Source organism: Dipodomys merriami, unplaced genomic scaffold, assembly GCF_024711535.1.
Source record: "Dipodomys merriami isolate MVZ:Mamm:240054 unplaced genomic scaffold, mDipMer1.0.p SCAF_11, whole genome shotgun sequence".
Classification (NCBI taxonomy): Eukaryota; Metazoa; Chordata; class Mammalia; order Rodentia; family Heteromyidae; genus Dipodomys; species Dipodomys merriami.
Genome location: NW_027202382.1, coordinates 47,365,609 through 47,392,883, shown reverse-complemented (window position 1 = coordinate 47,392,883; position 27,275 = coordinate 47,365,609). Strand labels below are relative to the sequence as shown.

At 55.6% G+C, this 27,275-nt stretch overlaps 1 protein-coding gene across 3 annotated transcripts in view; it reads left to right on the top strand.

Moving 5' to 3' along the window:
- The window catches only part of Col5a1 (collagen type V alpha 1 chain), a 141,898-nt gene that overhangs the window by 10,499 nt on the left and 104,124 nt on the right, over positions 1–27,275 (top strand). For 2 of the 3 annotated variants that reach the window (XM_070014973.1, XM_070014972.1), the window contains exons 2-3: positions 19,682–19,849; positions 23,699–23,912. In XM_070014973.1, coding sequence (XP_069871074.1) covers positions 19,682–19,849; positions 23,699–23,912 — 382 coding nt within the window. Of the gene's footprint in view, positions 1–19,681; positions 19,850–21,566; positions 22,012–23,698; positions 23,913–27,275 lie in introns of those variants that run through there. The other variant, XM_070014974.1, reaches the window with a different exon arrangement.

The following is a 27,275-nucleotide window of genomic DNA, read 5'->3' as shown; positions in this document are numbered from 1 at the left end:
CTGCCTCTCCCTCACTGCCCTCCCCATGGGCCTCCAGGAATGCCTGGCATGGGGGCCATTTCCCCGGGGAGCCAAGGCACCCTGGCACTCCGCGGAGGGCATACAACCGCACCTGGGGGCCTGGATTTCAAGGAAGCACAGCAAGAGGGTGGGCAGATCCAGACTGCATGGAGGTAGGCTTTGAGGGGCTCAGCGGTCGACCCAGGGCTAGTGACTGCGGAGGGAGCCTGGGACCCCACATGGCAACCAGTCTTGGGGGTCCCCAGGGACCCCACCTTGTATACTTAGATCCCCAGGACCTAGAGAGCAGCCTGGACCTGCCAGGACAGTTCAAAGTGTGGTATTGGTGATGAGCTGGGGGAAACTGGAGATCCCAGATAGGGTGTACGTGCTCCTTTGGGGTCTTTTCTGTCTGTGCTCCATGGCCCACTCAGTTATGGTTGGCTTTTGAAAAGAAAGTTCCAGGGTTGTGGGAGGGTGGCAGAAGGGGCTCTGGGATACCTTGGAGGCCAGGAGAGCTGTCTGGTTGGGGTAAGGCTGTGGACCCTTGAACACATCACTTGACCTCTCTGATCTGAGCCAGTTTATCTGAGTTCAGAGACATCATCTGGTAGGGCGGCCAGCTGAGAGGCCCAGAGGCAGTGGGGTTCCCATAGCTGTCGCGCTGTCAGCACTGGGGTAGGGATGGGGTCCCTGTGGAAGCGGGTGCCAATGAGATGGCGGCCCCAGTGCCAGAGTTACCATTTTTCAGTAGCAGGGTCATCTTAGCTCCTGGTTGGTACTGGTGGGGATTGAGGGGCATCACTGTAGGCTCTGAAAAGCCTGGAAGGAGGAAGGCGGCGGGCTGCAGATGCTGGGTCACGCCACCCCACCGTTACAATGGAGTTCACTGGTGACCGGGACAGGGCCAGCAGGGCCAGGGCGCATGTGAACCTTAACCTGGACTTAATGCCCTGGAGATAACTAAGATTCAGCTCTGTGCCCTGGAGCACTGGGGTCCACCTGTGGACAGGCCCTGACCCCAGAAGGAATCAGAGGCCGAATGGAAGAATTCAGTCGTGGGTGTGGCCTCCAGCCTGCAGGCCACTTTGCAAAGGAGTTAGTGCAATGTCAGAGCCGTTGGGGGTTCTTGTACTCCCTCAACTTGGTGATTAGGGGGATGGGACGCGGTATCCTGGCCCTGGGGTGGGTGTGCTTTTTATCCACGTACAGAGAGGCTGTGTGCTGTGGTGCTGGGCAAAGAAACCTGGCTGCGGGACCATGAACATGTCACTCGACCTCTCTGATCTGAGTGGGTTTATCTGAGCATCAGAGGCACTGAGTGGGGGAGCCAGCATGAGGACCAGAGGCAGTGGTGTTCTGTAGGTGTCATGGTGAATCCCCACCACCTGAAGGCTAGGAGAGACCCCAGCCTTCCTGACAGGCTGGCTCTGATCACCCTTGTTTACTGAGTACCTTCCCTGGGCGGGGCCGGCTCATCCCTGGGCGGGCAGGTAGGGGCTTCCCCCAGTGGAAGGGGCTGGTCTGTGGCCTCACAGCCCAGTGTTTCGCTCATTACCTCACCAAACAGGGGCGGGAGGGCATCCGAAGCCCTTATCTTCCCTGGAGTAAGTGAAAGCAGCTGAGTACACACCCATCCCTGCTGGCCGCCCCTTTGCTCAGCGCTGCTAGGGCTGTCCGCTGGACAGGGCCAGGCCCTGGGTTCCCCCAGGCGGGGATCAGCCTGTCCTCACACGCCCTGCAGCGCTCTGGGCCCTCCGTGTGGACACGTTCCTGCTCCCTTCCTTGAGGCCAGGGCCTGGCCGATTGTAAACATCTGCCTGGCCTGCGTGGGCTTTTAGGCTGCGGGGAGGAGCCGCTGTCCACGTGTGGGCCACAGGCAGATGGGGGTGACTTCCGAGGAAGCCAGGGACCCCCGGGCCCCTGCCTGGCTTCTACACCCTGGAGGTGGGACAGGCAGAGCCAGGCAGCGGCTTGTCCTGTCCTGTGGGTAGCCTGTGGACAGCCCAGGCCAGTCCGGATGGGTGAGGGCAGGTGGTCTCCAGGCAGGCCTGGGCTCCTCAGAGCCTCTCCTCAGTTTGGGAGGAAGTGTGGGGTGTTGGAAGAGGCAAGTTGGCCTAAGTCTTTTTCTTGCAGGTGTGCTGCCCCTGCCCCGGCCCCTGCTTTCCTCTTGTCTTATGCTCATGGCATTTTTCTAAGCTGTCCCTGCAGCCAGTGAGCAGCCCAGATGCTCAAAAGTAGCCCCCGGGCCTGGGATGTGGTTCTGTATAGCCTGGCGGAGTGCTCAGAAACCAGGGCTCTGCCCCTACCATCCATGACTGTGTTCTTTTTCTTTGGGGGGGGGTCTTCATTCCTCAGTAGGGAGCTGATAAGGAATGGCAGTGAGGAGGGGGGAACAGCCCCAAGGCCCTGTGTCCTCCCTCCCTGCCCTCCCTCTGAGCCTCTGGCCGTGGTGGGGGAGGGCACCGTGCGACTTGGGATCCAGGAGGGACCGGAGCTCTCAGGGCCTCATCATTTAGCACCGTGTTCCAAAGCCCCCCTCCCCAAGTCCCAGGCCCCCCCCCCCCCCCCCCCGTTGTGGCTGAGCTCTGTGGGACTTGCTCTTGAGCCCTGCCTCCAGCTGCAGGTGGGTGGTGTGCTGACGCCATTGTCCCATCGCCTGATTGGGGGAGGCGCGTGGCCAGGTAGGAGCAGCCTGCCGTACCTCAGTCGACCCCTGGTTGAAGGGGCCTGGGGCTGTCTGGGCAGGCCGCACTGCTAGTGCTGTCGGGCGTGTGTGTGTGTGTGTGTGTGTGTGCGCGCGCGCGTGTGTGTGCGCGTGGGGTGGGGCACTGTGACCTCCCCTCACCGGCAGGCTGGCATGATCAGTCCATCTGCGCTCCCAAGAATTGAGTATGGCTGAGCTGTAACCTCAGTGGGGTCAAGGAGGCTGAACTAGGGCGTGCTCTGTGTCTTAAAACCCTTGGCATTTTAGAAAAGGACAATACAAACGCTGAGCTTAGTGCCAGGCTGCGCCTCAGCTCCCTTTATCTTCTGAGCACCCAGGAGGCCCAGGGCATGCCAAGGACAGGCCCCCAGGAACCTTCACTTGACTCGAGTCCTTTTGACTGTGCTCCCTGGGCGGTCCACCTGTCCCCACCTGTCCCCACCTGTCCCCGTCTGTCCCCTCCGGCATGCATGTCCCAGGCTGACTGCTGGGGGGGTGGTGGTGGTGGTGAGGGAATTCTAGTGTAGTTGAAAGCCATGGATTCAAGATCACCTTGCACATGTGGCCCTGAGGTTGTGTGTCACCTTGGTGGCCAGAATTCACTGTGGCTGTCCCCCGATGCTGCAGAGAGGATGCCCAGCCTGTCCCCGGGGGAGGGGGAGAACCGCCCTCCCGAGGCTCAGCCCAGGAGTCTTCTCATTGGTGTGAGTGGATCAGGGTCTGTGGGTTCAGGGCCCACTGGGTTGTCCCCAGGGGATACAGGGCTGCACACAGGGACAGGTGACTTGCATCATCTAAGCAGTTGGAGCTACCTCAGGCTTCCAAGCAAAGGGCTAACTTGTGGCTCTGTGTGTGTGTGTGTGTGTGTGTGTGTGTGTGTGTGTGTGTGTGATCCAGTGCCGTCCGTCTGGCATCTCTGACTAGCCTCACAGGCATGCAGCTGACGAGTCTCATGCCCTCCTCCTGTTGGGTGCTTTCTAGCTGTGGTTTGCACCCCACAGCAGTCCCTGGGAAGGTTCCCCGGTGACTGGGCGACAGGAACAGGTTTCGTCTTGGGTCATGACCCTCCCCAGGTTGCTCCAAGTCCCCTCTGCGGTGACCCCCTCCACGCCCCACCAGCAGCCAGCCTACCATCTTCCCGAGCTCCCCCTAGTGGCCACCTCCCCGCTGTCTGAAGCCCTGACAGGAATCTTCCCAGGCTTTTCCAGCTCTGGCTCCTGAATTCCAGGATCCACCTACCTCCTCACCCCGTGAAACTCCCAGCCATGTCTTGGAATGTGTTAGACGCTCTCAGCTCCTGCCCACCCCCCACAGACCCCTTCTTCTCTTTTGGGCCCGCCCCTGGCACGGCTGCTGTCCCGCAGGACTTCCTGGTGGGGGGCGAGGTTTGCTCAAGACCCCTCACAGATGCTGGCACCCCGGACCTGGACTTGTGCAGGCAGCCTCCCACCCTGAGCTGAAACTAAGCCCAATCAAAGACACTGGGCCCCTAACATGTCCTTTGTCAAAGCACAACCATGAAGGTTGAAGCCTTGGTTGCCATCAGTTCCTCTGCAGAGAGGTGGACTGGGTCCTTTCTTTCTGTCACTGTGAAGTGGTTTCCAGGCTTGATTTCTGTTGTGGCAGCCAGGGCGCCGGCCTGGCTTCCCACTGGCTCCAGGCTGCTGCCCGTTAGTTAGCTGCCTCGCTAGCAGTTGCGCACAGAGTCCCGTGGTCGCCTTCCTTTCAGCCTCCCTGTCCCGATGGCCTGGGCCTGGCAGGTGCCAGCAGGATTGACCCTGTTTCTCAAGCAGCTTTCCTCACATCTAGCAGACTCACAATGCTCTCCAGTCAGGAGCTTTCCAGCCTCTCCCCGGGGGGCCCCCCATGGCCTTTGGGGGTGTGGACAGTGGGAGTTGAGACGGTTCATGGTGAGTTTCTTGCTAGAACTCCGCCTCCTGGCCCTACAGCTCTTGGCCTCGCCTCACCTCTGATTGCGCTCCTGACCTCGGAGCGCTCGCAGCTCTGAGATGAGGTGGGTGTGAGCCGCTGCCAGCCGGGCTGGGACCCAGCCGATGCGCCTGAGATGAGCCGGATTTGGAAGAAAGTGCTTGAATCTGTTTGTTGTTAATCTTGTGTTTGTTGAGCCACGAATTCTGCACCAGTCTCTGTTGTGATTCTCAACATGGATGGTTATGCCAGCCTGGCACAGGGGGTTGGACCCTCCTGGCTTGAGAGCCTCCAGGGTTGGAGACTTGATTTGTTCAAGCTGCCACTTCTAAATGGAACTCAGCCACCATTCTCTGGGTGGGACCTCGTGCCATTGCCGGGCCTGGTTATTCTAACCCCCCCCCCCAGGCATCAAGACAGCATGTTATGGTGGGGGGGGGTCTGGCCTCTGCTGCTTCCCCCAGCAGGGGGCGCTGACTTCTTTCTTGGGCAGATGGTTCTGGGGGCTGGTGAGGAGCAGACCCCTCACCCCACGAGTCCGTCAGCTGTGGGCGGGAGGTGCTAGGACCCTGGCAGGAATCTGTGACAGTTTCACATGGGCTGTGAAGGAAAGGCTTAGTCACTGGGCTGGGACAACCAAGAAGCCATTTGGGACAAAGGAGCTGGATATTGCCTTATTCTTGTAGCAAATGCATTCCAGATGGATCAAAGATGTGAACTTGGGGGTGGGGGTGAACACAAACCACAGAACTACTAGAAGAAAGCATGGGAGAGTGTTTTATAACTTTGAGATGGGAAGGCTGTTTGAAGTATGACATAAACCACAGAAGTTATAAAGGAGAAAAAAACTGATTCTACCAAAGTCAAGATTTTCTGCCTGGCTAGAAGAAAATAGTAGTAATAATAAAAAAGGATCTCACTCATGAATGTATATAGCAGAAAGGGGATTGATAGGCCATCCTATGCAAAGAGTTTCTACAAATCAATAAGAAACGACCAGCAACCAAACACAAAAATGCCCCCAAAGACACTAGTTCTTGGGAAAGAAAATAGAGGGAACCTTTAAACATGTGGAAGAATGTCTCATTTTACAAGGACAGGAACTTTGGGGGTGGGTGAAGAGAGAGACAGAGATACATGGCTCTGGCCCATTCTGGCTGGATGGGCAGAGTGCACACAGTGGGCAGGTGCACTATTAATTCTAGTTCAGGAGAGTGGACGTTCTCATCTATTGCAGTTTCCCGCAGGCACTTTGCAAGATTTGCAAGTGCATGCACTGTTTGACACAGCAGCTCCGCCTCCTGGAAATGTTTCTCATGGACATACTCATGCACATGCATGTATAAGCCTGCCATGTAATACTGTCAGATGCTGCTGGAGAGTTAGGTAAGTTGTACATCTGCTCAGTAGTGCACCGTGGCATTAGACGGTTTGAGATGTACTGAGATGGCCAGACTCAAGACACAGGACATAAAGCAAAGCAAGAGGAGGAGAACATGCCATACTGTCAGTCCATCACTAGTAGAAGGGAAGTCCATCCCCCCAACCATCCTCCTCCACCAAAGCCTCCCTCCTTCTCTACTCCCTTCTCTACTCCCCTTCCTTCCCCTCCTCACCGAGCCAGATTTGACTACATCAGTATGGGGAAGGATGCTGGAAAGCTGGGGCTCAGCAGTTGCTTCTAGACTGGGCAGCGGTGTGTGGGGTGAGATCCTCATTGGAGTCTTTGGGGAGATGAAGGTGTTGCTCTGGCCAGTAGCGGGCAGGTATGCAGATGGCCAGTCGGGACCGGGAGGTGCGAGCTGCCACTGTGGGAGCCCTTTGCCTTTCCTGCTCCTGGCAGCTAACTTCTGTCTGAAGTGAGTGAGGGAAAGCCTTTTTGGTCTTAAAAAACAAACCGTGGGAAAGAGCCAGGCACTGGTGGCTCAGGCCTGTCATCCTAGCTGCTCCGGAGGCTGAGATATCTGAGGATCATGGTTCAAAGCTGATTCAGAAAAGTCCGTGATACTCTTCTTTCCAATTCACCACCCCAAAGCCAGAAGTGGAGCTGTGACTCAAGTAGGGAACACAAAAGCTCCAGACCATGAGTTCAAGTTTCAGTACCAGCACATGCGTGCACATGTACACACAGACACAGACAGATGACACATGACATACAGATAAAAACACAAAGATTCTGTTTATAAATTATGCGGACAGCGATGATCAAGGACTACTGATAGGAGAATGGTTGTAACCGTGCACTGTATTTAAAGCTGCAGAGATTTGTTATTTTTTTTCCGGGATTTTTCCATTGAAAATGTTTGAACTGTATTAGACCTCAGGTAACCAGAACTCTGGAAGGCGAGTGGGTAGGTAGGGGCCGCTGTGCCCTTATCTCTGCCGGCTCTCCATTCCATTGACTTGCTCACTCCATTGGTCCGTCTGTCCTCCCATCCACCCGTCCATCCATCTGTCCCTCTCGGGGTGGGCAGGGTGGTTTCCATCTGTTTGCTTTGTAAGGAGCGCCTGTGTGGATGTCATGCTGGTAGGTCTTTTGTGGCTCGGATGATTTCCGTGGGGTGAATTCCGGGACGTTGACTCACTGTGGCCAGATGCAGGGACCTTTGAGGGCTTTGCTCGCAGGATCCCCTTCCCGTTGATGGTGGGCAGTCACCGCATTGCTGGGTCATCCCTGGTGACCACCACAGACCTGGGCTGCCCACCTGTTGGCAAGGGCACTGGCCCTTCTGCTCCTGGAGAGGGACTGCTGTGCTTTCTTGGGACCTGGGCAGGCTGTGTCCTGTGACAAAGCCAGGCCTCTTGGGCCTGCAGGTGAGCTCCCGTTTCGGAATCTGGTGCATGGAGCAGAACCTTCTGTGCCACAGGGTCATGGGAGGAGCTGTCACCATGAACAGGAATAGTGCCTGTCCCTTTAGCCAGAAGATACAGCAGAACCTTCTAGAGCAGACCCTAATTCCATCCTACCTTCCCTTCCCTTTCTGGCCACCTGCATTGTGGGGTCCCCACTGTGGCCAGTGATGCCAAGATTCTGTTGGTGCTGGGGTGCCCTACTGCCAGGTGGCCCCTCCCCCTCAGGAATGTTCTTGAGGCCTCATAGTACCTTGGAGTGCTCGAGAAGGAGTGGGGTGACCAGAGCAAGGTGGGCAGGCCAGCCTGGGGGAGGGAGAGCAGGCAGCCTGGGGACCTGCTCTTCGGAGTGAGTGGAAATGAGCTCTGTGCAGCTCTGCAGGCCATATTCGCCCCTGCTGGGGATGGTGGACAGAGGGCCCTGAGCCTGGCGGTGATGCCCAGAGCACGCATGCTGTCTGCGCCGAGGGGGGGGCCTTGAACTCAGCCTCCTTATCCTATTAGAGGCCGGCAGAGAGTCTGCGGGGCTGTTGGTGCGGGCGCTGAGTCCTGCTGCTGGCTTGCGGGTATCCTTTGGGGCTGTTTCCGTTTCGCGTAACATCTGCACAGCAGGTTGAGCCCTGGTTTAGTGTTTTGAACGTGTGCACAGCTTGAGGAGTGGAAAAAATGGCTCCTGGTGCTGGGAGTTGTTAAGGAGTGCCCCCACTGGTCAGAGCCAACAGTGCGATCAAACGCAGTAGTCCTGGAGACGCACAGATAATCACCAAGTGACCAGAGGCCACGGGATGGAGCGGAAAGACATTCATCCACATTGTATTTATAACGGTAAACATTTAGAAGCCTTCAGTCCTGTCCATAGGACCAGTGGGACTCGGGGTCCCTCACAGCCCAGCTCCATAGGCAGTGCTCTGCTCCAGGACCTTCTGGGAACTGTGTGTCTGGGCAGTGCGAGGAGGGGGGGGTCCAGTGCGTCAACAGTGGCTGTCATTTGTGACCCGAAATGCACCCCAGTAAACTTCATTCATGACACTTGGCTTTGTAGCATTTGCTAGGTGTGAACCATCTGCAGGAGCCAGCTTCCTTCTGTGTCTCAAGCTGCCGCTTGTAACAAGAACTTAAAAGTCAAATGCCAGTCACCGCCAGTGCTGGGGGAGGGGCACATGGCCAATGGACGCATTTGTCTTTTGTCCACATTTCGATCTTAAAGGGCAAGGCTGGGCTGGACCTGGGCCTTGGCCTGGCAGGCGCGTGGAGAGGGCCGGCTCGCTCAAATGTCACACCTCTGGGAAACACACAGAAAATCCCAAGAAGAAAATTGTGGTTCTGTTTTAGGAAGGCCGGATAGAAAGTGCCCGTTACCATGAGAACTGTTTTTGTCCTACAGACTCAGGTCAACATGGAGAGCAGATGGAATATTTGGGATATAATGCTGTTTCTTGTTGGACATCAACTGTCATTTGCTCTCATTAATTTGCTACTAAAACATTTGCTACAAGAGCACATAGAAATGTTAAAAGCTACAAAAAATTATAATGAAGAAAACAAAAAATAGCATAAAATATACAACACTCAAGAGAAACATCTCGCAAAAAATGCACAAGATCTGACCACTAAAACCCACAGAATGTTGCTTTGTCAAACCAAAGAGGATCTGAGGACTGCAGGGGTATACCATGTTCATGGACCGGAAGATTCAATGTTGTTATATCGTTATTTCCTCCCCTGAGCTGATGTACAAAGTCAAGGCAAGGCTGTGTGGCACCTCAGCAGGATTTGTTACTAGAGAGGACAGGATCATTGTGAGCTGCCCTCGGCGATGCAAAGGACCCTGATGTAGTCATACAGTTTCAGAGCAGATCATTGGTGGAATCCTGCTATTTGATTTTATCTTGCCGTAAATCTACCGTAGCCAGGGCAGCACCTTGCTTCTGGAACCATAGGTATCAATGCATTGGACAGAGGTCATAAATCATCCATAAGGAGACACGCTTTTGAATTTTGATCAAGAGAATGAAATACGTTAGTGGTGGAAAGATGGTTTTAATCAACAGCAGGTTCTGGAACCCTTAATCACCTGCAAATAAATAAACTTACCCGAAACAACGAAAAACAAATTAGAATGGACATGAGATCTGAATGTAAGATGTAAAAAGCCAGAAAGCATTAAAAAAAATCTCTTTTGACCTTGAGTTAGGTGAAGATTTCTTAGCTGGGCCACAGAAACAATGGTCATGACCGAAGAGCTGATAAATCATGCTTTGTTAAAACTCTCACGTTGCTGGGTATCTGTTGCTCATACCTGTAATCCTCGCTACTCAGGAGGCTGAGATCTGAGGACCAGGGCTCGGGCAGAAAAGTCCTTGAGACTCTTAGCTCCAGTTAATCACTCAAAAGCCAGAAGTGGAGGCCTGGCTCAAGTGGTAAAGCACCAGGCCTGAGTGAAAAAGCAGCCTCATCCTAGGCCCTTCCAGCTTCAGGTTTCTCCCTGCACTCAGTAACCTCTGGTCCTGGCCAGTGTCTGGGGAGCTGGGTTTCTCATCCCATTCCCCCACCATCCCCCCAAGGAACAGCTTGGGCCCCCACGGTGGTGTGGTATCACTTAGTGATGCTCACAGGGTCCCAGGCCCACCTCGGTTAAAGAGGAAGGCATGTGGCCGGGCGCTGGTGGCTCACACCTGTAATCCTAGCTACTCAGGAGGCTGAGATCTGAGGATCGCAGTTCAAAGCCAGCCCACGCAGGAAAGACTGTGAGACTCCTATCTCCAATAAACCACCAGAAAACCGGAAGTGGCGCTGTAGCTCAAGTGGTAGAGCGCTTGCCTTGAGCTGAAGAGCTGAGGGACAGCGCCCAGGCCCAGAGTTTAAGCCCCATGACCGACCAAAAAAAAAAGAGGAAGGCACGTGGACACCGACTTGGGATGAGCTCTCATGAGGAAGAGTTACTTCTTTTTACTTTTTATTAATGTGTGAGTTTGATGTGGATGTAGAGAGGTTTTTGGAAGTAGATGTGCAGTGAGTGGTCACACACTCCTCCCTTTTCCCAGTCTAGTAAGCTAACCCAGAATTGTCTTGGTTGCTGATGCCATGGCTCATGAGTGTGTGTGTGTGTGTGTGTGTGTGTGTGTGTGTGTGTGTGTGTGTGTGTGTGTGTGTGTGTGTGTGTGTGTGTGTGTCTGTGTGTGTGTCTGCAGATTGTACCCATGTCTGTTATTTGGCTCTAGCAGTGTTCCAGCAGTGTCTCCAGCGCTGTGCCCTGTGGCGGGCCCCTTGTGCCCAGCTTCTGCAGGGCAGTGGATGGTGACAGTGCTGTGGACTTGACCAGCTCCTGGCTGATGGGCGTGGACCTGCTTCACAAGTGAGCCTGGTTGCCCTGCCTGTAGGCTTGGCCCCACAGGGGAATGCCAGATCAGCACGTGGATGCCCCCACGCTGCCCACACAGCCTTGCCCCCAGCCGTCCAACTGAGTCCTTGTATTTGTCGGAGTGTCCAGTTGTTCATGGGTTGGTTCAGTAGTTCAGCTATTCATTGGTGGGCTTGTTCAGTTGTGTTATTTGCTGTTGGTTTCTTGGCTGTCCCTTCCTTCCTTCCTTCCTTCCTTCCTTCCTTCCTTCCTTCCTTCCTTCCTTCCTTCCTTCCTTCATTGGCTGATGTGTGTGGGTGCTTGCTCGTTGCTTTGCTTTGCTCATTCTTTGTGTTTTCAGTGGTTGGTTAGTTTGTTCATCAGTTGGTTCATGTGTTCTGTAGTCAGTTTGACCATCTGTTGATTGGACAGTTGGAAGGAATTCAGTGGCTCCTCCGTTTCTCTCTGGATACCTTGCTCATTTCTTTCTCCTTTGTGAGCACTGTGCCACACTCCTGCCTATTCTGGTGGAGGACAAGGCGTGTCCTTTCCAGGGACTGAAGGGTCTCAGGTCCTTGGGAATACCTCTGGCCTACTTGGGGGTGGGGGTGGGGCATGATGTGAGTAACTGCAGGGGTCAGGGGACACTGAGGCAGCAGGGACATCGGGCCCGGAGGGCGGTCACTATCCCTGGTGGGCACACTCACTCTCCTCAGCTCATGAAGGGGTGAAGGAGCCTCTGAGGCCAACCATATTAGTGCTGATTATTGCATCCTCTGTTCCTCCTCCTCCCCCTCCTCCTCCTCCTTCTCCTCCTCCTCCTCCTCCTCTTCCTCCTCCTCCTCTTCCTCCTCCTCCTCCTCCTCCTCCTCCTGTGTCTCTGTTGAGAGAAGGCAGCCCCCACCCTGCTCAGGACCTAGTGACATGGTACCTTTCAAAAAGGCCATTTAATGGCAGCAGGTCTACAGCAGTTCTGTCAGAGGCTGGTGCCATTCTGTCATGGTCTCCCGCCCCGCTCCCCCCCCCCCCCCCGCCAGCTCCCCCCACCAGCATGGCTCCCCGGGCCAGGCCCCTATGAAGACATTAAAGTTGGTGTATGCTGTTACAGTGATTCCAGCTGCCCCAACATCACCATTCTCTGGATGCTTCTGGAAGCCAGTGAACCCTGTGGAGCATACGCTAGCCAAAACAACTGGCCCCGTAGGGTGGAGTTTGTCACCTTTCCCATCTTCCTCCTGAACGAGAAGATGAACAAAGTCAATTGTCTTGTCCCCACTGGGCTTCACAAGTGCAGGTCCCCGCCTGGACCAGCAGAGCCTCTGGCCAGCCTGAGTGCAGCTCCCCCCCCCCCCCCCCCGGGCTGCATGCTCCCGTGCGCAGGCCCTCCCGGCCCTCCCGGCCCTCCCGCCCCTCCGGGGCTCCAGCTTTGGCAGCTGGCCATGGGCACAGCGTGCCTGGCCTTGCTCTGTACTGCTCATTATTCTCTGAGGAGTGACAGGGTAAGGAAAACACATCTATTAATAAGCACAGGTGGAAAGCAGCAATGACCGGAGGGAAGATGCAGGGCCGCTTGTCCCCGCGGTGACCCTTCCCCTAGATCTCAAGGTAGAGGCCTGTACTCACTGCCACCACGACCCTCAATGGGAGCCCTACTTTATCTGGGTGCTAGGTTCTGACACAACCCAGCGCTTTGCCATTAGGGGCTGCCCTGTGGAATGGGTTACCTGCGCTGGGATGTTCCGATATGGCCTAGGCTTCTGTCAGAGCTCTTCTGACATTGTGTCTTCTTCCCTTGGCTTGGCCCAGGTCCCTTGCTCTGGGAGTCCTTTGTGTCCTGCCCACATCACTGGACCCTCCATGGAGTCTTCAGTGTTGGCATGGCTTATTTTCAGTAGCAGGTGTGTGCGCTGTGGGCCACGTGATCATCTGGGGGGGTGTGTCTCCACCAGAGCAAGGTGATCACTGCAGTGTGCGCCTTGCCCAGCGGCTGGCCTCCCCCTGTGGGATGGTGTTGAAGGGCCAGGCATTCTGCCCTCAGGCCAGCCTCAGTGAGCGGTGGGGATAGGTAGTCCCAGCCTGAGGAAGCAGCTTTGGATGGTCCCACCTCTGTACCTGCAGGTTGAGATCTACCCTCCCCACACTGGTGTGTTCCCAGGTAAAGCTCCACCTCCGACCCCACCCCCTGCCAGGGCTTCCAGTGAAATTGCTCACCTGGGAAACTGATCAAGAGTATGGTAGAGCCCTTGGCTTTCTGGACAGGAAAGGAGTGCCATTGGGAAGGGCCAGTGATTGGAGATGCTTTCTCAGCTCCAAACCTGGTCGCCAAGCAGGGCGTTGTGGCATGATCTCTGAGGTTTTGCTGGTGGCGAGGGCTGGGTGGTTACCTAGGTGGTCTCTCCCCAGTGCCCTCACTCCCTGGGGACATGGGATGCCAGCATCATCTACAATACTGCTGGGTGCATATTGTACATCCCCCCCCCCACACCAGATATCTGCAGGCAGAGGTGCTGAGCCTGAGTTCCGTCTGCTTTGCTCTGGGCCATGGGGACACAAGGCCCAAGAACACACATCCCTGAACGTCACCCTCTTGTCTGAAAGGAAAGGGGGACAGACAGGGGAATGGGAGTACTGAAACCTTTGAGAAGCTGAAGCTTGTCAGATGAACCTTTAAGATGATGCTGTTTCTTTCTTTCATTCACTCCTTTCATTCACCCTGCCATCTACCCACCCATAAAAATCATTCTTTCATTTCTTTTTGCTGGTCCTGGGGCTTGAACTCAGGGCCTGTGCACTGTTCCTGGGCCTCTTTGTGTTCAAGGCTAGCACTTTATTACTTGAGCCACAGTTCCACTTCTGGCTTTTTCTGAGTAGTTTATTGGAGATAAGAGTCTCATGGGCTTTTCTGCCTGGGCTGGCTTCAAACTGTGATCCTCAGATCTTAGCCTCCTGAGTAGCTAGGATTGCAGGTGTAATCATTCTGTGAGTCATTCTTAAACCAATCTTTGTTAGAATTGTTCAGTGAATCATAGATTCTCCTATATCCATTCCTTCCACCTAATATCCATCCGACCACCCTATCCAATCATCTTCCACCTATGTATCCATCCAATTATTATTCATCCATCCATCTATCCATCCATCCAGTCATCTGTTTATTATCCATTCAACCATCCATCATCCATCTGTCCATCTACCTATGGATTCATCAGTCCATCCAATCACATTCATCCATCATTCATCCAGATCATCTGTCCATTTCTCATCCATTCAACTATTGATCCATCCATCCATCCATATTCATCCATCCATTCATGGGTTTTTCACCTTCCTTTTTCACCCTTCTATCATTTAATCTATATTCTCTCTTTTCATTTATCTTCTCCATGTACCAGTGTGCCCCTCCTGAGGGTTTACGGAGCCTGTGTTTGTGGTACTTGGCTGAAACCCCAGTATACCAGAGGGCCATGTTTCTAGGATGCTTTCTCAGTTGGTCAGGTGCAATCTTTGGTGCTGTAGAAAGTAAGATGAGGGCAGTGTTTTTGCCTAGAACAAGGCCTCGCAAAAGCCCCGAACACCTCGTGAGGCACGAGTCCTCTTCTTCCCAGACCCTTGCCCTACCCTGTCACTGCCCGGCACTCAGGGGAGTACTAGTACCCAGGGTTACTTCCCATGCTGCTGCTGCTTCTGTGTGTGTGTGTGTGTGTGTGTGTGTGTGTGTGTGTATGCGCGCACGCGCGCGTGCACGAGTGTGTGCTGGACCTGGGGCTTTAACTTAGTGCCTGGGCACTGTCCCTGAGCTTTTGTGCTCTGCTATCTGAGCCACAGCTCTACTTAGGAATTTTTTTGGTGTTTAATTGGAGATGATAAGTGTCTCATAGACTTTCCTACCAGGGCTGACTTTCAACGGAGATCCTCAGATCTCAGCCCAGCCTCCAGAGTAGCTAGGATTAAAGGCATGAGCCACCGGTGCATGGCTTTTTTTGTTCTATTTTGCTTTTTTCACTGGTTGATTGGAGATACAGTCTTGTGGACTTGTCTGCCAGGGCTGACTTTGAGCTGGGATCCTCCAGGTCTTGGCTTCCTGATTAGCTTGGATTATAAGTGTGAGCACTGGCACCCAGCTTTAATGAAGTGTTCATGAATTTTGAGTCTCCCTTGTATGTGTGGGTCACCCTTAAACAGATACTAAGACATCATAGCTAGGAGTTTGATTGGGGCCTTTTCCCCTTTCCCTTGTTGGTCTGTTTGTTCCTGTGACCTTAAACTGCACCCCACAGTCCCTCCCTGCCCCCTGACCTGTATGGCTGGGAGGGAGGAACCAGTGAGGCTCCTACTCTGCCTGGTGCTCAGACCTCGGTTGCCCATATACTCCAGGCTGGACCCCAGCCTCCTGTTGCCCCTGCCCCTGGTGACGCCCTTCTTGCAATGTGTCCCCCCTGGGGAGGTGACGGTGGAGGTCCACAGAAAAGCAGGGATGCAGGGAGGCCTGGAAGCATGTGTGGACAGTATCCCTCCCCCAGCTGCTGGGGCCCGGGTGTGTGGTCCGGTGGTGCTGCTGGGTGCCTGGGATCCTGAGCCTTCAGGATTCCTGGATATTCCTGGCCTGGGGACCACAGCTATGTTCAGCAGCAGTGGTAGGTGGCAGTGTGGCCCGGGCTGTGCAGTCCCTAGGGTCAGAGACAGGCCTGGAGTGGTGAGTGTATTTCCTGTTGATCCTGAAACCTGGGAGCCAGGAGCCAGGCCCTGGCATTAACCTTCTAACGAGATAGAAGTGACATTAGTGCCTCTCCCAAAGGGTGACTTCATGGGGGACAAGTCTACGAGGAAGCGGGCGTGGCACCCAGCAGATGGAGGAGGCAGCATTACGGCAGTGCTGTGAGGTGGAGGTGCCGCATAGCTCAGGTGACAGGGCTGGCTGAGGAGAGGCCACTTCCTGTGGAGCGGAGGCTCATGAGTGATCAGGTCATGACAGGGACTCTGTGCTAAGATGAGCTGGCATTTGACAGATCACCGATCCCTCATGGAACCTTCTGGACCAGTAAACAATGGTCAAGCATAAGTCAGGTGGGGACAGGCACTTTGAGTGTCCAGCCCCTGCTGGACAGGGCAGGGGTGAATAAACCCTGGGGACAGCTTCCTGTCCCCATCCTTGCAGGGCCTCTGTGCTATAGTGGTCCTTCTAGCTGTGGGTGACCTTTGTTCTGATGCCCCTTTTCTGTTGGACAGATGAGATGCTGGCGCTGCATTTGGTGAAGGTATCCCTTATGTGTTTTCATGGTGAGGGTTCCCTTTCTGTGCTTCCATGATCCATTTGTCCATCCATCTATTTTCCCATCCATCCATCCATCCATCCATCATCCACCCACCCACCCATCCACCCATATACTCATCCATCCACCCATCCATCCCATCTCTCCATCTATCCATCCACCCATCCATCCACTCATTCATCTATCCGTCCATCTATCCATCCATCTGTCATCCATCCATCTACCCATCAACCTATCTATTCATCCATCCACTTATCCATCCATGTGTCCATCCATTTGTCATCCATCTATCCATCCATCTCCCATCTACTCATCCATCCATCCATCCATCCATCCATCCACTCATCTATCCATCATCCATCCATCCATTCACTCATCCATCCATCGATCCATTAATCCACCCATCTGTCCATCCATCTATCCATCATCTATCCATCCACCCATCTACTCATGCATCCACTAATCCATCCATCAACCCATCTACTCATCTATCATCCATCTATCCATCCATCCCTCCATCCATCCAACCATCTACCCATCTACTCATCTACCCACCCATCCATTCATCTACCCATCTAACCATCCATCCATGTGTCCATCCATCCATCCATACACCCATGTGTCCATCCATCCATTCATCCATCCATCCATACATACATACACCCATGTGTCCATCCATCCATCCGTCCATCCATCCATCTATCCATGTGTCCATCCATCTATCTATCCATCCATCTACCTATCCATCCATCCATCCATCCATCCATCCATCCATCCATCCATCCATCCATCCATCTATCCATCCATCCATCTACCCATCCATCCATCCATCCATCCACCCATGCACCCATGTGTCCATCCATCTATCTACTGACCCACCCACCCATCATCTGTCCTGGACTCCTCTGTCCAAGCACCTTTGGGAAGCACTGCTATCAGAGGCCTACCTTTCTTTCCAGAGACTTCATGCTACTTCTTATGGTGCTTGGCACCCAGGATTCAGTTTCACCTGTGTCTTATCTGGGGGTGCCACACCTGGTTTTCTTATTAGAATGGTCCAAGGATGTGGGCCCTTGGAGAGCCCATACAGAAGCAGCAGCAAGATTCCTGACTCCTAGGGGCAGGGCTCCTGTGGTCTGGACTCTGAGCTCAGTGGCCTTGTGCTGGCCCTTCCCCTCCCGGGCGACCCAAGGGTGGCCATGTGTCACAGGCAGAGCAGAGCATGCTGTAGGTAGGAAGCAGGCCATCAGGAGGAAGAAAATTTGGTGACTCTGGTGATGGTCGCTCAGTCACTGGAGGGCAGTCACCGAGCAGTGCTGCTCCGGCGACCTTCTCGGTCACACACCTCAGGGAGGCTGCGGCCCAGGCAGCCGGAAGCTGCTGCTACACTTGCTGGCATGTGGGTCTTGACACCTTAATTGCCTTGACCCCTGGAGCCAAGCCAATAGGGCATCCCTTAATCCTTCACATCTGCACCCGGGACAGGATGCTGTGATGACGAGTTTTCATCCTGAGTTGCCCCAAAGTCATCTGGGAGATGTAGTTTGTCCCCAGGTGGTAGAGCAGGGAGGGCTGGGAGGAGGCTGGGCTGAGCTGGAGTGAACCAGCTGTCCTATGGATGGGCCAGCCTGTGAGCAGAGCGTGGAGCCGTCGGCCCTCAGCATGGGTGCTTGGCCCCAGAGGGTGGGTGTGGGGACCCACAGACACCTCGATGGAGGCTTACAGTGTGCTCCCCAGTCATGATTGGAAGCCAGCCAGGGCAGGAAAGTCTCTGAGACCCTTATCTCCAATTTACCACCAATGAGCCAGAAGTGGTACTGCCCTGGCTCAAGTGGTAGAGCACCAGCCTTGAGTGAAAAAGCCGGAGGGGCGGCACCCAGGCTCTGAGTTCAAGCCCCAGTGTCAGAACCAAACTTTCTTGTGCTCTGGCCAGGGTGAAGGATGGCGCGGGGCCTGGGGGGCGGGGGGGGGGCTGGTGACCTTCTTAAGCGGTGACGTTGGTCTGCAGCGGTGCCCAGGCAGGCTGTGGAGAGGAGCTGCCATCCCTGCGGATGGAGAAAACAGGTGTCCAGCCTGTTGTCTGGGAAAGAGCATCCTCGCTGGCCGTGGTGTGTCCAGGCCTCCTGGCCGAGATCCCTGATGCCTTCCCCAGACGCCGCCAGCCTGGAGCCAAGCCTGGGATGACTGGGGCCCAGTGCTGTGTCATTTGGGACAGGTGTGCCAGCAGCTGGCAGCGCATCTCTTCCCATGGCTGGGGCCAGGCCTGGGGTAGTGCCACCTGGCCTTGCCAGTGCTGGCACTCCGCATGGACTCAGGTGTCTGGCAGACAAGCCCCAGCGCGAGCTTTGCCACTAGTTCTGAGCGGCCCAGAGGGGCCTCAGATACGGGGCACAGAATAGATCAGGTGAAGGGCTGACACACGGCGGGGGTCTGGGTGCTGGGGAGGGGCCAGGGCCTAATCAGGAAAACAGGAGGCCACAAGAGCCGGCGATTGTGAGATGAGCTGAGGCCATCCTGGCCTCTGCCTTCTGCAGCCTCCTGTAACCACGCTGCCCTCCCCAGCCCCCACTGGAGCCTGGCCCAGGCTAGTCTCCCTCCCTCCCAGCTAGTCACACCACACCCTGGGCCTGCACGACTCCCGCACCCCATCCAGGCCTGCCCTCCTGGAACACAGGGCCTCCTGCCGGGAGGCTCTCCTGTTAAGGCCACCTGTAAGGGTGAACGTATTGGTGCGTGCACACACCCATCTTCAGGCCTAGCTTGACCCAGGTGCTCACGCAGCGTGGCAGGGGTCTGCCCTCACTTTCAGAAGGGCACTCGCTGTGGCTGGAAGACAGCAGCCTGTTCCACCCAGGCCATGTTCTATGTGTGGCGTCAGCGGAGCAGTGGGTCACTCCCACCGGAAGGAAAAGCCCCTGGATGGGCGTCTCTAGCCTAGCCTGGTCATCTGGGATGGGTGTCGATGTCGGTGTTTCTTCACCCGAGTGGAGGGCATGGCCAGCCCCAGGCAGGCCCCAGTGGGCGGAGGGACACGGCTGTGGGTGCTGAGACACCCAGGGGCTACACCTTGTTCTGCACTGTGGCACCGACTTGGATTTGATTTTCTCCCGGCTCCCCCGCGCGTCATGAGTGGGAGCTGAACCGGGTAGGAACCGCGTGGTCCCTTGCGGGCACCAGGCAGGCACACAGCCCCACGCTCTCGTGACACGGGGAGGAGGTGCTGGCTGAGGGGCTCCCGTGTTTTGGGGGCGACTGCTGAGCTCTTTAGCAAGTACCACTGCACCGGTGGTGGGAGGGTCAGCTTCTCAAGGCCTGAGACACCCCTGCTCTTCCCCAGGCACCCCCAGAGGATGGAGGGTCAGGAATCTTCTGGAAGGAATGCAGAGGCTGGAGGGGAGGTTTGCTCCTGGTGTGGGACTGCTTGTGCGTGTTGGGATAAGGTAGCTGCTCGGTCCCCAGCTTCTTTGGAGACATACGCGGCCGTGCTGGGTGTGGTGAGGGCTGCGGCAGCCTCTGGAGTCCTTCCCCGTGCTCCCCGTGCTCCTCTCCTCTCCCTGGCTGATTCCAGCTCCTCTGTCATTTCAGCTCAGCCAGCAGATCTCCTGAAGGTTCTAGATTTTCACAACTTGCCTGATGGCATCACGAAGACCACAGGCTTCTGCGCCACACGACGCTCTGCCAAAGGCCCGGATGTCGCCTACCGAGTGACCAAGGAGGCCCAGCTCAGCGCGCCCACCAAGCAGCTGTACCCGGGTAAGAGGCGGGCCTGGTGGCTGTGGAGGGGGGGCTCCTGCAGCCCCTCCGTCCCCGGGCCGGCAGCAGCTGGGAAGCCCGTGGGGTCACAAACACAGGAAGGGGAGAGGGTTGGCTCCCCGGGAGGTGAGGGAGGGCGGGCGCAGGGCCGCTGGGGAGGCTGGAAGCTGAACTTGGGGACAGTGAGTGACATTACAGGAACATGAATCAAGCATGGTGACGCGAAGCTAGTTTGCAGAGGCTCTAATGAGAACAGATTGCCAAGCCAGAGTTCTCCTTTTAATCTCATACACTGTGGCACCCAGTTGTCCCTCTCACCACCCCGGGGCAGGTCCTCTCCTCCCTGCCCACTGGAGTCCATGAACCCTCTGGGCTTCTCTGGCCACGTGGAATCTGGCGGGCGATCGATCGACCCCTTCTGCCCCTGCCTTGGAGGTGCTGCCCCGGACGGCCTGAGGTCAGTTGGACGCCAGCTGACTTACGTGAGAGAGGACGTAGGGTCTCCGGCAGGCAAGGTCACCTTGTGAGAGGTGTTCCCAATGATCAGAAGTCCGTGCTCCATCTTTCTGGTGGCCTGGAAGTGACCTTAGCACTGAGCCAGGTTTGGGACAGTTTTAACAAACAGCGCTGTCTCTGTCCCTGCTGCGTCCCCGGAGGATGTTCCTGCCGGCTGTGGTTTCTGGACAGCTTTGGCCTTTTCTTCTCTGTACGCCTTTCCCCACCGCTTTCTAGAGTCCCCTCAAATCTATCAGGATTTAAAAGTTTGTGTCTGAAGTAGGAATGGGCCCTTTGGGCCAAGAAGCCATGATGGCAGCTGTGTCTCAGTGCTAAGCGAAGCCCGTTTCTGTGACGGGTCAATGTGCGGCAAAGCCCAGGTTTCTGTGACAGGGAACCTCCCGAGTCCTCCTGGTGTGCTGTTCCCCGAGTCCTCCCAGTGTACCATCCCCAAGTCCTCCCAGTGGGCCGTCCCCTGAGTCTTCCCGGTGTACCGTCCCCGAGTCCTCCCAGTGTGCTGTTCCCTGAGTCCTCCCGGTGGGCCGTCCCCCGAGTCCTCCTGGTGGACTGTCCCACTTCTTACCCCTAACAAGTCACGTGGACCTGGGTCCTGAAAGGGCTGCCTGCCCCGGATGTGTGGCCCTGCCATTCTCTGCTCGCTGTGGTGGTGTCGCATGGAGGTGGCCCTGGCTGAGACCTGTAAGAAGCGCCGGGCAGCTCCGGGGATGCATCCACGGGTCCTCCCGTCGCGGCTTCTCCCTCCCCCCAGCCAGCGCCCCCGCTGTCGCGCCCCCCTCTGAGTGTCCCCTCGGTGATGAGGCTGTCCTGAGTCCCCGCTGAGGCAGGTCAAGGCTCCCCCAGTCTCATCTTGGGAATAGAGGCCACGCCTTCCTGGTTCTGTGCCTGTGCTGTGTTCTGGCTCCCGTCTCCCCCTTCCCATCCCTCCTCACGTCCCTGCTCCGAGGCCTCTGGGATGCCCATCCGTTGGCCAGTGGAGGCAGTTGATTGGACGCCGTTAACCGGCAAGTCTTTGCCCCTCCCCCTTTGCCAGTACCCTTCCTTAGTATAGCTTCTGTCCTTGGGGACAGAGGAGTGACGTCCTGGGTGCAGAGACCTCCTCTGTCTCTTGCCTGGCACCTCATAGGGGACCAGTCACAGCCGTTGATCACCTGAGCAAATCAAGGGGTTTGTCAATGCCCGTGATAACTTGTCATAGAAACGACTCCATTCTGTGGCCAACACACATCTATTTGCCTCCTGCTGTATTCCTAAAATGCTCTCATGCCTCAGGGCATCCCGCAAAGACAAGACGAATGTGTGGAGGAAGGGATTTGGGCCCGTGCCAAGCCCGCCCCTCCCGGTGTGACTTCGGGGAGAAATGAAATATGAAGCGTTGGACAGCAGACCCACTTCTCCCAGGACTGCCGACAGTCGACTGTAGAGTGTGTCAGTGGCCCGGCTCATGACGAGACGGGGCCGTCTTACAGTGACTATAAATCCATTGTTATTTTGCCAGGAGGGAGATGAATGTGAAACATAATTTACCTCTTCAGGTTTTATCTGAACTGAGAAAATTTGTTGCCATAGAGAGTTTAAAATTTGTGAAAGAGCATTTTAATGGGAAAGACGCAGGTCTGTGGGCTCAGCTGTGCCTCCTACTGGAGAAGGTGAACTCTCTCACCTTCCGTGGTTATTTCAGAGAGGGACGTGATTGGGGTGGGGCGGGGGGGGGGGGCGGGGATGAGAGGCAGGGGACTCTTCCCAGCGAGAGCAAGGGGTGCTGGCTGAGATGGGAGTTGTGCCATCTACCCTGGAGGGGGACCACGGAGCTGCTGCAGGCCCAGCACCCCCCGGGGCCCTTTGGGGGTGAGACCCTGCTGTCTCTGCGGGTGGCCGGACCCTAGGTGTACAGCAGGACTCACTGTCTGCCTGGTACCAGCTGAAGCTGTGCTGCCCTTCCCACACCCCCACTGCCCAAGGACAGCGTGATGCCCCGGGGTGAGTGGCAGACCTCTTCCTCGGTGTCATGGAGCAGAAGGCAGTCCCCGAGCTCAGCTCCCACATGGACCCCTGTCACCCGCTCCTAGAGCTGTCCCTGACAAGTGGCCCTGCCTGTGGGGGTGCTGGTCATGGTGCCTCGAGCACAGACAACGCCCCACGTGCACCTGACCCTGGGCTGGGAAGTCTGGCCTTTCCTCGGGGACCCCTTTGGGACCCTTAGCAAGGCCCAGGCCCCACACTGGGGAGTTCTTCCCCTCTCTCCACACCATGCCCTGAGGGTCCGCTTGGTTTCACTGAGCTCTCTGCCCTGTCCCACGGCAGAGGTGCAGGTGGCAGCAGCCGTGTTTCCTCTGGGCTCTGAGGAAGACAGCTTCCTGAGTCTTGGGCGTGGTTGCTTTTGCCATCTGGCTTCTCCGGGACTGTCTTGCAGTTCTGGATTGTGTCAGCAGAGGGCACTCACAGACAGCTTTGCTTGGCAACAGCCAGAAGCCTTCTGGGCCATCTGGTTGACCTTGTTTGGCTCTCCAGGAGAGGGGCCGCTAATAGAGTCTTGCCTGGTCCCAGCCCAGAAGCCAGCCCATCCCCCAGCCTTTGAAAGTTTCACGGAGGCTGGTGGCTCTGCAGAGGCCCCGGCCCTCTCCTTCAGCCAGCCTCTCCTCACCAAATGCCATGACTAGAAGCATGAGGCATTGACCGGCTGTGTGCTCCCCTTCAGCCCCAGGCTCCTCCTGGCAGGGTTGCAGACCACATGTGTTGGCAAAACCACTGACTTCACTGAGACCCACCGAGAGGAGGAGGAAGAGGAGGGGGAGGAGGGGGAGGAAAAGGAGGGGGAGGAAGGGGAAGGTGGGGGAGGAGGAGGAGGCTGAAGGCAGCATGGATAGGCTCAGCCTAGGTCTGGCTGTAGATAGCTCCTCCTGTCAAAGGTTAGGGATTTATTTTTGTTAAAATTCAAAATGACAAGTCTTCAATTTTATGTGGTTTTCTTATTGACCGGGAAATCTCTAAAAGTGACATTCTAGTCCTGGCTCCCGGTCTGTGTCCCCTCCCTGTGTCCCCTCTCCCCAGGTGGTGAGAGCCACAGACACACTACAGAGAGCACAGAGCTATGTCAGCAACAGCCCCGCCCAGGTCCTGGGCATGAGGGCCTCCCAGGGAGGACCTCTCTGGTCTGGTAGGGGGGCTGGCATTAGGACCCAACCTCGACAGGACAGCTCAGCCATGTTGAGATGGAGAAGGACTCCAGGATCATGTGACAGTGTGCCACAGATGGCCACACGCTGATCTCGGAGTTGGTTTAGATGCACGTGGCAGTCTCTGGGCAGCCCTTCTCATCTCCGCCTTCTGTTCCAGCATCTGCATTTCCTGAGGACTTCTCTATCCTGACCACTGTGAAAGCCAAGAAAGGCAGCCAGGCCTTCCTGGTCTCCATCTACAATGAGCAGGGTATCCAGCAGGTTGGCCTGGAGATGGGCCGTTCCCCAGTCTTCCTCTATGAGGACCACATGGGAAAGCCTGGGCCTGAAGATTACCCCCTCTTCCGGGGTATCAACCTGTCAGATGGCAAGTAAGTGGTCCGGGGGCAGCCCAGGCCCCTCTCCATGGGGAGGGCACTGGCTGGTGGGGGCGGCATGGCAGGATGTCCAGTGGGGGGCACAGGGACAGCACGCGGGGGCACAGGCAGACAGAGCACTGCGCGGGGTCCTCCGGTTCCATGTTGGTTTCTCACTCCTTGGGTGAGTCCTTGCTCCTCCCTGCACCCCCATTTCTCCTTGTAAAATGCATTCAATGCATTTCATGTCGGCCTTGTCAGGAGGGACAGAGGACATTGTGTGGTCCTGTCTTGCTTGTTCTAGAGGGCCTTGCAGAATCCCTTCTGGACATGGACACGTGCAAGGTGATGATGTGTGTGTGTATGTGTGTGCTGCTAACTAGGACTTGATCTCAGGTCCTGGGCACTGTTCCCTAGCTTTTTTGCGTAAGGCTGGTGCTCTATTACTTGAGCCCTAGTTCCATTTTCAGCTTTTGATGGTTAATTACAGGTAAAAGTCTCTTAGACTTTCCAGTCCAGGCTTCTAACCTTAGCCCTGAGATTCTTGCCTCTTGAGTAGCTAGGATTACAGGTGTGAACCAGTGACACACTGCACAGAGAAGATATAAAACAAAGAGGGGGGGTCTTGTTAGTATTCTCTATTGGAGGCAAGGCACCTCTGTGGCTAGTGTGTCTCTGTGGTATGTCTGTGGTAGCGTGTCTCTGTGGTAGCATGTGTCTGTGGTAGCGTATCTCTGTAGCAGCATGTCTCTGTGGTGTCTCTGTGGCAGTGTGTCTCTGTGGCAGCGTGTGTCTGTGGTATCTGTGGCAGCATGTGTCTGTGGTATCTGTGGTAGCGTGTCTCTGTGGTATCTGTGGTAGCGTGTCTCTGTGGTATCTGGTAGCGTGTCTCTGTGGTATCTGTGGTAACGTGTCTCTGTGGCAGTGTTTCTCTGTGGTAGCGTGTCTCTGTGGTATCTCTGTGGCAGCGTGTCTCTGTGGTATCTCTGTGGCAGCGTGTCTCTGTGGTATCTCTGGTAACGTGTCTCTGTGGTAGTGTGTCTCTGTGGTATCTCTGTGGCAGTGTGTCTCTGTGGTATCTCTGTGGCAGCGTGTCTCTGTGGTATCTCTGGTAACGTGTCTCTGTGGTAGTGTGTCTCTGTGGTATCTCTGTGGCAGTGTGTCTCTGTGGTATCTCTGTGGTAGCGTGTCTCTGTGGTGTCTCTGGTGTGTCTGTGGCAGTATGTCTCTGTGGTAGCATGTCTCTGTGCCAGTGTGTCTCTGTGGTATCTCTGTGGTAGCGTGTCTCTGTGGTAGCGTGTCTCTGGTGTCTCTGTGGTAGCATGTCTCTGTGGCAGCGTGTCTCTGTGTAGTGTGTCTCCGTGGTATCTCTGGTGTCTCCGTGGCAGCGTGTCTCTGTGGTAGCGTGTCTCTGTGGTATCTCTGTGATAGCGTGTCTCTGTGGTAGCGTGTCTCTGTGCCAGTGTGTCTCTGTGGTATCTCTGTGGTAGCGTGTCTCTGTGCCAGTGTGTCTCTGTGGTATCTCTGTGGCAGTGTGTCTCTGTGGTAGCGTGTCTCTGTGGTATCTCTGTGGCAGTGTGTCTCTGTGGTAGCGTGTCTCTGTGGTATCTCTGGTGTCTCTGTGGCAGTGTGTCTCTGTGGTAGCATGTCTCTGTGGTGTCTCTGGTGTCTCTGTGGTAGCGTGTCTCTGTGGTAGCATGTCTCTGTGGTAGCATGTCTCTGTGTAGCATGTCTCTGTGGTGTCTCTGGTGTCTCTGTGGTAGCGTGTCTCTGTGATAGTGTGTCTCTGTGGCAGTGTGTCTCTGTGGTATCTCTGTGGTAGAATGTCTCTGTGGTAGCGTGTCTCTGTGGTGTCTCTGGTGTCTCTGTGGTAGCATGTCTCTGTGGCAGTGTGTCTCTGGTATCTCTGTGGTAGCGTGTCTCTGTGGTAGCGTGTCTCTGTGGTATCTCTGTGGCAGTGTGTCTCTGTGGTATCTCTGTGGTAGCGTGTCTCTGGTGTCTCTGTGGCAGCGTGTCTCTGTGGTAGCGTGTCTCTGTGGTATCTCTGTGATAGCGTGTCTCTGTGGTAGCGTGTCTCTGTGCCAGTGTGTCTCTGTGGTATCTCTGTGGTAGCGTGTCTCTGTGCCAGTGTGTCTCTGTGGTATCTCTGTGGCAGTGTGTCTCTGTGGTAGCGTGTCTCTGTGGTATCTCTGTGGCAGTGTGTCTCTGTGGTAGCGTGTCTCTGTGGTATCTCTGGTGTCTCTGTGGCAGTGTGTCTCTGTGGTAGCATGTCTCTGTGGTGTCTCTGGTGTCTCTGTGGTAGCGTGTCTCTGTGGTAGCATGTCTCTGTGGTAGCATGTCTCTGTGTAGCATGTCTCTGTGGTGTCTCTGGTGTCTCTGTGGTAGCATGTCTCTGTGATAGTGTGTCTCTGTGGCAGTGTGTCTCTGTGGTATCTCTGTGGTAGAATGTCTCTGTGGTAGCGTGTCTCTGTGGTGTCTCTGGTGTCTCTGTGGTAGCATGTCTCTGTGGCAATGTGTCTCTGGTATCTCTGTGGTAGCGTGTCTCTGTGGTAGCGTGTCTCTGTGGTATCTCTGTGGCAGTGTGTCTCTGTGGTATCTCTGTGGTAGCGTGTCTCTGGTGTCTCTGTGGCAGTGTGTCTCTGTGGTAGCATGTCTCTGTGGCATCTCTGGCAGTGTGTCTCTGTGGTAGCATGTCTCTGTGGTGTCTCTGGTGTCTCTGTGGTAGCGAGTCTCTGTGGTAGCATGTCTCTGTGGCAGTGTGTCTCTGTGGTATCTCTGTGGTAGCGTGTCTCTGTGGTAGCGTGTCTCTGTGGTAGCATGTCTCTGTGGCAGTGTGTCTCTGTGGTGTCTCTGTGGTAGCGTGTCTCTGTGGTAGCGTGTCTCTGTGGCAGTGTGTCTCTGTGGTATCTCTGTGGCAGCATGTCTCTGTGTAGCATGTCTCTGTGGTGTCTCTGGTGTCTCTGTGGTAGCAAGTCTCTGTGGTAGCATGTCTCTGTGGCAGTGTGTCTCTGTGGTATCTCTGTGGTAGCGTGTCTCTGTGGTAGCGTGTCTCTGTGGTATCTCCATGGCAGCGTGTCTCAGGCCTTGCGGTGGCCTTGGCCACTGTGTTGGGCTGTGGATCCCGTCTTCCCTCATAGGACTGTTGGACGAGCCATTGAGACCCCCCCTTCCCATCAAAAACCAATCCCTGCATTTGTCATTAGTGTTCGGACGCCCCACTGGAGACAGACCCTCTTGCTAAAGGCACTGGAACCTCAGCCTTTCTCCCCTTTATCTGGTGGCTGTGATGGAGGCGGTGGGCCATCCCTGAGCCTGCGCCGAGCTTCCTATGTGCCCTTGGCTGTTCCAAGGAGGCCGCGGGGTTTGCAAGTCTCCCTG